Raw genomic sequence first — 12,272 nt, forward strand, 5'->3', positions numbered from 1 at the left:
GACCACAGAGAAGTTGAGCTCTACCCTTTCTTGCATTACTTTCAACTCATCTCACCACATTTATAAGCAGGAGATCTAGGCTTTGTAGCACAGACTACCAAACAAGAGGGTAAAAGCAAATTTTTAGATTATGGGCAGGTGTTACAGATAGCTACTTTGGATTGTGAGGCTATTTTTATATAAAGGTGAATGTGGAACTCTTTCATCCTGAACTCTAAGACCCAAACAGTGTAGAAAGGTGAAAAAAAAAAAAATTTTAAAGTTAAATTACAGAAGGAGATCTCATATAGGACAATGGAAAACCAACCAAGTCTACCACCATGTTAGCACAAAATATAAATTTAAGTAAGGAAAAGAGCAAAGGATCCAGTATTTATTAATCAGTGTGCCTGACAGTATACTAAGTACTTAACATATATTCTCTTGGTTAGTCTTCATAACAACTCTGAAGGAAATGGTAGATAATAGATGAGAAGACCGAGGTTTGGGGAAGTCAAAACTTTGCCCAAGTTCATCCAGCTAGTAGATGGAAGAGGCTGGATTCAAAGTTAGCTCTAGTGATACTCTTTCCAAACATGTTTCTTCCTATCACTTCACCTCCCTGATCCTCAGTTTCCTCATTTGTAGAAGGATGGATTACATTTATCATTGGTAGCCTTTTCTGGAAACTGGTCACAGACTCTTGAGAATCCGATAATGTTAGAGACTGCCTTTGGAAAATGCACTTTTAAAAATGTAAATATCTATGGAAATAAGGATAGAGGAAAATATACCAAATTGTTAATACTTATCTCTTGATTATGAAAAACGGAGTGTTTGTAAAAGTTCATTACATTCCTAGTTTAAACAATGAGTATGTATTAATTTTATAAACAGAAAAACAATAAACTTTTTTTAAAAGTTTACTATTAGATCAGAACAATTTTTTTGTTGTTCTGCCCAACTGACCAAACAGTCTGAAAATCCATGAACTATTCAATATGTGGAGAGCACTAACCTTAACAGTGCTTGGAATAACAATCACTCATAGTATAACAAATTAGAATAATGTTCTGTTCCTCAGTGCTCAAAACCTAACTAAAGAATCAAGAGTCCAACAGGGGAGGCAATCCAATATGATACATTCTACAACAGAGATAGGCACAGAATGCTATGGGAGCACAGCAGAGGGGGCACCAGGCAGTCAAGGGATGGGAACATCTAATATTAAAACTGAAATTCTGAAAGAGAAGCGAAAATGAAGAAAAAGAGGCTGTATCAGGCACAGGCAGCAACATGTATTAATATCTAGAAAACATTAAGGGCAGAACAGCTTAGGGGAGATGCAAGTAGTTAAAGAATGAAGGGGAAAAAAATGAAGTAAAGCATAGGTGGGGGGGGCATTAGTTGCCTGCGACGATGTTATAAAGAGGAGGAAAAGGCTAAGCTTGAAGGATATTAATGTCAAGTATTTGGACTTGATCCTCAAAGCCATGGGAAGCAGATTTTTAAAGGAAGATGACCCAGTTAGTAATGTGAACACCAGATTAGAATATGGAGCAGAAAACATAACCGAAAAAAAAAGAAAGAACTTTTTTTTACTCACCTACTGTCAAAACTTGAATCTCCAACAACCTGAAGGCTTTCCAAAGATGACCCATCATTAACATGCAGGAACAAGACTTCCTTCTGGGATCGGACTGAACGAATCCATCCCTAAAAGGAAAGAATTATTTCTAAATGTGAACTTCAGACACTTAAACATTTTACATTTTCATTACATGCATATTATACATATGCATACATAGAAGACTAAATGAAAGGGAAAAAATGAAGCATAATCCTGCTTTAACAAATCAACTGCTTTTGATTCACTCATATGCATATGCATATTTTATAAGGTTCTTATCATAGTGATACACACACTTTGATAGTTTTTTTTGTTTTGTTAATGTAACATCAATTTGAATGGGTGCCTAATAGTCCATCCATTTTATAAGCTGAATTCATATAACCAATTCTCCCAGTGTTGGCTACTCCTGGTATCCTGGTATTTCATTTTCTCTCCTCTATTATGAATAACAGGGCATATATCTTTGTGCCTTTCTCCTTTTATATAAAATTCTCAGAAAGGAGATTATATCATTATAGACAGAAATATTTTAATGGAATGTTTTTTCCTTTTACAAAGCATCGCACAAAAAGGTCTTAAAAAACTTCTCATTATGAACACATATTAACTAATACATTAACTTTCAAAGACACTCTGAATTTAAATAACAGGTACTTGGTAAGTACAAGGAGATGTCAAGTAGACCTGTAACACTAAAAACAGTCCTCTCAGATCACACCCAATTTAAGCTAGCATAGGAATTAAGACAGAACGTTCCTCTAGCAGACAATGAACACAGGTGAAGTATCCCATATGTGAAAAATAAATAAATAGGAACAGGCATTCACCATCAAACATGCTAGAGAAAAGTAATAGACAATACTACTTAAAAAAAACTTTTATTTTTGTGCCCACACCTACCCTATAGACACTTTTTATTAAAGCTCCTTTATCACCTACTTGCATGTCCACAATGCTTGAGGAAAAGAATCAGTCTTTAGTTGGTTTGAAGGCATTGCCTACAACTAGTAATCCATGTCTTTCAATGAAAAAATACCTACAATATAATGAATATATTCTACCTTCTTTTTATAGTCTCATGTCTTCATCACAACAGCTCTATGCATTATTATTCCATCTTACAAATGAGGAAACTGAGGACTAGAAAACTTAAATAACTTGTTGAAGGTTATATTGCTGGTTAAGGGTATATCATGAATTTGAACCCAAGTCTGATTAGAAAGCCTTTGTTCTTTAACGAGGGCTACACTAACTAAAGTGTAATTGCTTCAGCCTCACGCACAAGGCCCTACATGATATGGAGCATGCCTATCTTTCTGGTTTAATCTCAACAAACTTTCCCAAAGGTACTGCTCTTTGGTCATACATGATCAGTAGTAAATTCTAAACCATCACTCTTACTAACTTTTCACATGTTAGTAAAGGTTAATATTTATTGACCACTTTTTATGTGTTTTTTGAAGCTCTTCAAAAATATTGTGTTACTTAATTCTCAAAAGAGCCTAATAAGGTGTAAATTATTATTATCAATTTAGAGTTCAAGAACCATATCTAGTTAGGATAACCTCTCTAATAAGCCAGGTTCCAGTTACCAAGTAGTAGGGCTGGGATTCAAATACAGTTGTTACTTCCAAGTGTATTCTCTCATCAATTAAGCTTTTCTAGAATGCTATTTCCACTCCATCACCAATTCCTCTGCCAGATAACACATTCTTTAGAACTCAGCTGAAATGTCACTCATGCATATTACCTAACCTCCTCATGCAATTAAGAACTTTGCTCTCAGCTTCCTCATAGCTCTTTATTTATACCAGTAATATTACATTAGTGTTAAATATTAGTGGTATAAAGAGCTATCCAAAAGAAATGTGAGCCACATTAAGAAAAGTACAAAGAAATGGGTGGAAATAAGTTTAATATTTGAGTATACCCAAATATTAAAAATATGTAACCAATATAATAAAACATATTCAGATAGTTTACATTCTTTTTTGTTCTTTAACACATTTGCAGTACATCTCAATTTCATCTAGCCACATTTCAAGTACTCAGAGCCCACAGTGGTTAGTGGCCACCATATTGAACTTAAAATCACTAAAATGAAAGCCTCTCACCTAAGCAGATTTGCACTTTTCATCTTTGCATTTTCTCTTCACTAGCACACAAAATTGAATTAATAAATTTAATACAAGAAAAGGTTTTTATTTGGACCATGGAAGAATAGGAAACCCAAAGAAATGTAAAGAGGGGTGAGTTGGTCATACTGCTAAAAAGCAAGGATATGAGGACAACAAAAATAACTGGATCACTGTGAGCATTTCAGCAACCTAATGAGCAGGAGAGTAACAACTTTGTCTGCTCCTTGACAGGGAATTCTTCCATGTGGAGGTGCAGCAAATATTATTAGCAAGAGAAATAATAGCAGTTAATATTCATTAACTGTAAGACAGGCACTGTTCTAAATGCCTTCTATTATTTCATTTAATCTTCAGCATCCTATGAGGCAGACTATTAAGTTCATTTTTGTAAGGGGAAACCAAGGTTTTAGAGCACATCATAACATTTCCCTAATGGGCTTAGAGGCAGAGGAAATTTAAACCTAGGCTGTTTGACTCCAGAGCTCTTTCAAACTGCTAAACTGCACTCTTTCTTCTAAGGTATTGAACAAATAAAGAGGCAAAGCCCTTTCTCAGGCGCAGAGGTGCTAAAAGATGAACAAAAGGAATGGTTTAGACAAACATTTACTGTTATCCATGTGAGATGACCAAGATAGGTAAAACATGGTTTCTGCTCTCAAGGAGGACACTCATTACGAGGGATAAAGGTGAAGGGCCATGTTCGTTTACATTTTTCTACGTGCTCAAGAAATTTACAGGCAATACCTTGGTATAGTGAAAAAAGTAATTCTTCAGCACTTTATAGATATCTAAAACAGTACTGAGAAAAGTAATAGCAAATAAAGGAGAAAAAAAAAGTGGGGACGCATGCGATGTCTGCATTTTCTAACTTTTCATCGTCGTTCTGTCTAACCTGACAGGTCAAATATAGAGGTGGATGTGCCACTGAAGTCCACTAAAAAGAAAAACCCACCCCCTTCCCATACACCAACCTGGACCTTAACGCGCTCCCCACTCGCGTTCTGGGCCCCCAGAGCGTCCCGCACGCTCAGTCTGACAGCAGGATTATGTCTCGGGCAAGGGGCAGAGGAACAGGAGCGCAGAATTCGGAGCAGGCACCGGGCGCCGAACATGGCGCAGCCGCCTCAGTCCCTCCGCGGGACGAGCCCTGGTCCCAGCGGGTTCGTAACTTGCCCGCAGGGTCCCTCCTTTCTCTTCCCGCCTCAGCTGCTCCCCTCTTCCGGGTCGCAGCCCAGCTCTCAGGCACGCCAGAGCGCTTCGGTGGCTCCTTTCCCCTCCAGGGCCCCCAGCTCTACCCCACAGAACCTCTCCTCCGCTTCCCTGGAAGGCGGAATGGAGACGGCACACCACGCAACAAACTCCGAAAAAACGCCAGGCCGCAGGGAGCAAGGGCACGCCACTGCACCGCGCAATTTCCAAATCTGAGGCCCCACCGGAAGCACAGCCCTCGCTGCGCCTGCGGCACCGCACAACTCCGCTTACGTCATCACGCGACTAGGAGATTAAGAGGGAGCATGCGTACTTCTGACCCCAGCCTGCAAAGGCGGCGGGTCAGGGGCTGGGCGGAGAAAGCCGGCGGAGGGATGGGGCGGAGCCAGTGCCTGCGGTAGGTGGGGCTAAAGCGCTGCGGTGCAGAGGTTGTCCCGGGAGGAAGTAGAGAGCCCACTTCTGGAGAAGCCTGAATATATATATATATATTTTGAATATATATTTTTATTTAGTTTTGAAAGATAAATAGATCACACAAAACAAAATGTTAAATTAAGAAATACAGTAGGTGCCCATATACCCCCGCTCCCCACAGCCCCCGCTTTTCCCACATAGACAACTTTTTTCATTAGTGTGGTACATTCATTGCATTTCATGAGTATCTTTTGGAGCACTGCTACACAGCATGGATTATAGTTTACGTTGTAGTTTACATTCTCTCCCAGTCCATTCAGTGGGTTATGGCAGGATATATAATGCCCGGCATCTGTCCCTGAAATATCCTTCAGGACAACTCCAAGTCCCGTAAATGCCCCCTTATCACATCTCCTTTTCTCTCTCCCTGCCTTCAGCACCTCTAGTGGCCGCTGTCTCCACATCAATGAGATAATATCTTCCATTGCTGAAGTCACAATAACTCTATAGTAGAGTACCAGTTAGTCCACTCCAACCCACATTTTATTCCTCCATCCTGAGGACCCGGGTGTGGCAATGCCCACTTCACCTCTCAATTGAGAGGAGGCTTTGATCCCACACAGCTGATGGATGGGACTGTCATGCTCGCAGCTGTAGACTCTCTTGGTTCCTTGGTGTGGTGATTATCCATCCTCACCTCCCTGTCAGCTGACTTGGGTAAGTTCAACAAACTGGATAGAAGGTGCTGCAACACCTCTGAGGCTCAGGGACCAGCTGGCACATGGACAGCCCAGAGATTCAAGTCTCCTGGGCATACACCAACCGCAGGTTCAATAAAAGGGACAGAAGAGGCATGTATAGAGACATCACATCCAAGTCCAGCTCCATCACACTCAGGAGCATAAATTCCAAAGTAGGGCCCACTGACGAGGCACTGAACTCTGGAGCCATCTGCCATGACCACAGGACCTGGGTGTCTCTGTAACCCTCAAGAGCACCACTACCTGGGGTTGTATCTACTTGGTGGTCTCTGAGATCCTGCTGAGATGTGCAGAAGCACAACCCCTCTGTGATCTCCCAACTGATTTTGAAGTCTGAGTCTTTATTTCTAATAATTCCAGGTGATGTTGAGGAACACTTTGGTAGGCAAGGAGTGACCGAGGCAGAGGGAAAGTGTCCAGCAGGAGATTCTTAGTTGTTAAGAGCATTAGCCTGAGGATATCAATCGTTCCTGAGTTCTGAGCACAGAGAAAAACACCACACAGTCCCTACTCAAGTCATAGTTCTTTCCTTCCTTCCTTCTTTACAGTTATCTACAGAAGTAGATTATTACTAATCACTTCTTAAATTTATACAAAAAATAATTTTTGTAACTTAGTGATAGTAAGAGATTTAGGATTAAATTTTTAAAAAATAGAAGTTAAACAAAATGATGATGCTGGCAATGCCCGTGCAAAACAAAACAAAACAGAGTGTCTACAACGGCAAGCAAGACAGTTCCAACCATCTACCCAATGGGCTCTAAGTCCCCCCTCAATCAGAAGCAGAGTGGGCATCACCATCCCAAATCCTCAAGATATAGGAATGAACAAACATAAGGGGGAATGCAACTATGGGCCAAAGTAGATTTATTATTATTTCAGTAAGGGAAAACTTGTAACACTGATGCAAAGTCAGTGGTCACCAGAAGTTCTGAGGGGAGGGAGAGGGAAGAGTACGTGGAGCATGGGGCACATACAGGGGTGAGGTCTCTCTCTTGGCCCGAGAAAATGTTTTTAGTCCAGACCTCAGCTTTCATGGTTCTGCCTCTGAAGTCATTTTCCCTTCAATGTGTCCCTTTTCTGTCCCTTTTAGTCCAGGCTGGCAGTGGTTCCATTCATATAGATCTGGTAACAAGCTTGTTTGTTTCACATGCAGGAAACGGGTCCAAGCTGTAGGCAGTAAGACTTCCCACAGGTCCTTCCCAGATAACTGCATTTCCAATCCTGACTACACTAAAATGACTAGGTGGTTCCAAGTTCAGATAAACCCTCACGTGGGGCACTATTCTCTGGGGACTCATTTTCTGGAGCTCAGAGTTTCCCAAATCAACAATTTCTGGTTTCTTTGTGCCTATGAGTTCAGTTCTCAGTTTATCACTTCCTTCTTACCTTTTACTATAAGCTTCTAGGAGAAGCCAGGCCACGTTTAGTTCAGAAATCCGCTTAGCTAAATATCCAAGTTCCTCACTTTCAAATTCTGCCTTCCATCTAACATCAGGACTCATTTTGCCAAGCTCTCTGCCACTTCAAAGTAAGGTTCACCTTTTTTCCAGTTTGCAATGACAAATTCATTATTTCTCTCTAAGGCCTCATTAGAAGTATCTTTAGGATCGATATTTTTACCAATGGTCTCTTCAAAGCAATCTAGGCCTTTTCTATCAAGCATCTCACATTTTCTCCAAACTCTTCCCCCCTTCCCATTTTAAAAGACATTTTAACATTTTTGGTGATTGCAGAATAGCATGTACTCCACTCTCCTGGTACCAATTTCTGTTTTAGTTTGCTAAATGCTGCTGGGAACAACATACTAGAAATGGATTGGCTTTACGAGGGGGATTTATTAGGTTAAAACCTTACAGTTCTGAGGCTGTGAGTATCCAAATCAAAGCATCTTTCTCCTTGAGCTGCAGCTGTGAGTGATCAGGCACCTGGCAGGGCACAAGGGCAGCATCTGCTGGTCTCAGGCTCTGCCTTCTCCTCTGGGCCATTTTGCTTTCAACTTTTGGCTAAAGTGGCTTCCTCTTAGCTTCTGGTTCCCAGGGCCTTCTAGGTTCCTCTCTGTCCCTGCAGCTTTTTCTGTGTCTGAGACTTTTTATTCCTCCACTTATCAAGGACTCCAGTAGGAAGATTAAGATCTACCCTTTGAGGGAATCTAGGGGAAGAAGAGGAACTGTAGTTAGAAGAAATATGAGAACATTTTCTCATGAACTGTAAAAAGGTATTTAACTAATACAAGGTGTCATTAATTGAGTGGGTGTGGGAAAATACACCAAACATAAGATATGGGCTATAGTTAGTACTAATATTTTGATGAAGCTATTTCACAGATTGTAACAAATGTTTCACAGCACTGCAAGGTGTTGGAGATGGGGTGATATAGGGAAACTCTGTATGATAATAGGCATGTTTGTTTGTTTAAGTTAAAAAATTTTACTATATACTTATTGTTTATGTTCATGTATGAACTATATACTTCATTAAAATTATATTTTTGGGAAAAAAATCTGCCCTGGGTTATACAATCTACTTGAGGGCCCTTAACTGAAGTAATTTAATCAAAAAGTCCCATTTACAATAGGTCTATATGCAAAGGAATGGGTTTGCTTTAAGAACAGGATTTTTGGGGAACAGGAGGAAGAGATGAGATGTGGAGGCATTTTCGGGACGTGGAGTTGTCCTGGATAGTGCTTCACGGACAATTACGGGACATTATAGATCCCCCCAGGGCCCACTGGATGGAACGTGAGAGAGTCTGGGCTATGATGTGGACCATTGACTATGGGGTGCAGTGATGCTCAGAGATGAACTTACCAGGTGCAATGGATGTGTCATGATGATGGGAGAGAGTGTTGCTGTGGGGGGAGTGGGAGGTGGAGGCGGGGGGGTTGAATGGGACCTCATATTTTTCATAATGTAATTAAAATAAATAAATAAATAAATAATTAAAAAAAAAAAAAGAACAGGATTTTCTGGGGGCCACAAAAGCTTCAAACTGCCACACTCACTATGTGCCAAGTATTCTTCACATATTAACTCAATCCTCACATTAACCCTCCAAAGGAAGATTAGTATCATCACCTCTGGTTTACAGAGGAGGAACTGAAACTTAGAGAGGTTTCATAGCTTGTACCAAATTACACTGGCATTGCGGCTCTGGAGTCCGTCCTCTTACCCATTATGTTACTCTGATGCTTAAAGAACCCTTGAATTACTTCCCTACAACATGAAGCAGATGCCTTCTTTAGCCTGCCTACAGGGCTCTCTATGATCCGCGGCATTCCCTGAAGTGTCCTGGAGTGGAACATCTTCTTTGTTACCTTTTGATACTGCAGGTCTAGACTGAAAATAATGTCAGCATTACTTGTCAGCTTTGTTGAAGGTTTTAATCAGGCTTGGCATGACAGGTTTCAGTTCAATGTGCCAAGTTGCAGGGTTTCTACAAGGCACCCATTACACGTGCTACCATGGAGCTCAAGTCATTGTTCTGAGTTTTCATTATGCTTGAATAACCTATGACACTGCTTATGAAACTGTAACACCCAAAACTTGATTTCAAGGTCATGACCTCAAGGTAAAGAGGACAATAGTCCTTGATGCAGAAATTGTAGAAACATTAGGATTGGATGGATATTATAAAGGATCTTGGTTTTCTGTGAAGGAACTAACAAGTCCCTTCAGAATATAATTTAATTTTAAAAGGCACATTCACCGAGCAGAAATTTAGGGTTTATTATAGCAGCTAGCATTAATTTCCTTAAAATCCAATCTTCCATTTTCCAGATCAGGAAACTGAGAGCCAGAAAGTTTAAATGACTAACTCAAAGTCACAAAGCTAATCAGTGCTGTTTTCTCTCTACCTCAAACGAATTTACTCCCATATCAGGGGGCAAGGGGCAGGGGGCAGGGGACTGGCCCCTAGTAACCCCAAACTTCTATCCTTACAGCTTCTCAAAGAAAGAAAGAGGACATTCTTCCTCCAGCTAGAGATAACACAATTCAGGGTGAAAATTCTGACTAGCTTGAGTTACATACCACCCCTGGTCAAATTACAGTGGCTAGGGAGGTGGAGGTGGAGTCATGTAAAAAAACATGGCAGCTCTTATTTGGAAATTATGTCTAAATCTAGGGAGAAGCAGAAATTCTTGGGTAAGACCAATTTAGATCTTTTACCAGTTGTCAGAAACTGGCTTACCTATTTGTTGCTTTCTGTTATTGTAGATGATGTTGCAATTGCTCCCTGTTGTTGTAAATTACCTTATTGTAGATGTTGCAAGTTGCTTCCTGTTATTGTAGAAGATGTTCTAAGTTGCTTCCTGTTATTGTAAATTACCTTATTGTAGATGTTGCAAGTTGCTTCCTGTTAGGGTAGAAGATGTGGCAAGTTGCTTCCTGCTATAGTAGAAAATGTTGCAAGTTGCTTCCTGCTATTGTAGAAGACATTAAAGTTGCTTCCTGTAGCAAACAGGTGCTCATTAGCTTTCAAATAAATACAGTGTGGAAACTAGGGTTGAGGCTCTCAGTTCCAAAAGCTGTTGAGTCCTCTGGTCCCATCTTTACCTCCTCTCTTGTGTGTCTCTCTCTGTCTTTCATTTCATAAAGTTCTGCATCGCCTTCCCTTCAAGGCAACCAATGGCTGATTTAATGCAGCAACTGGTGCCTGAACAGAGACGTGAAGGGAAGAAGTCTCGCTTGGAGTGAAACTAAAAGTTGATGTAATGGCGTACAGTCAGCATACAGGACTTCCAAGTCCTCGGTAAGTAAGGACACTCTCGGGTGTTTCTGCAGGTGGGAAACAGAGATAGTTCACCAAAATATCACCCGTATGTACGTCTCTTGAAACAACTTTTCAAAGGAAAAGGAGCTAAGGTCACTGAGTCTTGTATTTTGGAACCCCTACGTGTTATTGAATAATATTGCTCATGGTTCCTAGCAATAGGAAGTTTAGAGTTAAGAGGCTGGGAAAAAGTGGGAAAAGAGTTAGAAAAATTACTTATATGAGGCGGTCTGCTCCCTATTACTATTTGGCCCACTTTGATTATAATTAAATCTGTTTTGGAACCTTGGCAAACAGAAGATGAGGAAGAGAAAAAAAAAATAGACAAAGTGAGGAAGTTCCTCCCTCTGAATTTTTTGATATTAAATCTCAAGTTATTTTGTCTTCAGCTCCATCGTTAACTGACTTTAGAAGGTCACTCCCCACTTCCCCGCTGACACCTCCTACCCCTCCTATGCCTGGAGATGCTCAGCCAAAGTTGTCAGCTTTACAACAAGGCATTTTATAGGCTAGAAGGGAGGGTGAATTGGAGGTGCTTCAAATGTCCTTTCCTGTCACTGTACGAGAAAGAATAGCTCCTGGAGTGGATCCTCAAAATCCAAATGGGGTTTATGAGTTCACTTATGACCCCTTCCCATTTAAAATTTTAAAAGAGTTAAAAGCAGCAGTGCAACAGTATGGTCCAAAATCTCCTTTTACCTTTGGTATGGTGCAAGGGCTGACTGAAGGTTCTAGGCTGCTCCCACCTGACTGGTCTGCATTAGCACGTATCACCCTAGGATCTGGAGAGTTTTACAATTCAAAACCTGGTGGACTGAGCATGCAGAGACTCAGGCTGCTCATAACAGAGCCCATAATATCTCCATTTCCTTGGATCAGTTAGTGGGGGTGGGGAATTGGTCAAGAGTAAATCAGCAATTAGCCATGAATGATTAAGCCATCACAAAGGTTCCGTGCTGTTGCTTAAGAGCCTGGGAAGGGAAACGGACTTTGGCCCAGTGGTTAGGGTGTCCGTCTACCACATGGGAGGTCCGCGGTTCAAACCCCGGGCCTCCTTGACCCGTGTGGAGCTGGCCATGCGCAGTGCTGATGCGCGCAAGGAGTGCCGTGCCACGCAGGGTGTCCCCCGTGTGGGGGAGCCCCACGCGCAAGGAGTGCGCCCTGAGGAGAGCCGCCCAGCATGAAAAGAAAGAGCAGCCTGCCCAGGAATGGCACCACCCACACTTCCCGTGCCGCTGACGACAACAGAAGCGGACAAAGAAACAAGATGCAGCAAACAGACACCAAGAACAGACAACCAGGGGAGGGGGGGAATTCAATAAATAAATAAATCTTAAAAAAAAAAAAAAAAAAAAAAGAGCCTG

At 41.2% G+C, this 12,272-nt stretch overlaps 1 protein-coding gene across 4 annotated transcripts in view; it reads right to left on the minus strand.

Moving 5' to 3' along the window:
- The window catches only part of NARS2 (asparaginyl-tRNA synthetase 2, mitochondrial), a 227,394-nt gene extending 222,154 nt beyond the window's left edge, over positions 1 to 5,240 (minus strand). For 2 of the 4 annotated variants that reach the window (XM_071218289.1, XM_071218288.1), the window contains exons 1-2: positions 4,722 to 5,240; positions 1,586 to 1,695 (exon numbers count right to left, since the gene is read on the minus strand). In XM_071218289.1, the coding sequence (XP_071074390.1) occupies positions 1,586 to 1,695; positions 4,722 to 4,862 (251 nt within the window). In that variant the 5' untranslated portion in view covers positions 4,863 to 5,240. The remainder of the gene's footprint in view (positions 1 to 1,585; positions 1,696 to 4,721) is intronic. The other 2 variants (XM_058306048.2, XM_071218290.1) reach the window with 1 other exon arrangement.
- Between the last annotated feature and the right edge of the window lie 7,032 nt (positions 5,241 to 12,272).

Source organism: Dasypus novemcinctus, chromosome 10 (assembly GCF_030445035.2).
Source record: "Dasypus novemcinctus isolate mDasNov1 chromosome 10, mDasNov1.1.hap2, whole genome shotgun sequence".
NCBI classification, from domain to species: domain Eukaryota; kingdom Metazoa; phylum Chordata; class Mammalia; order Cingulata; family Dasypodidae; genus Dasypus; species Dasypus novemcinctus.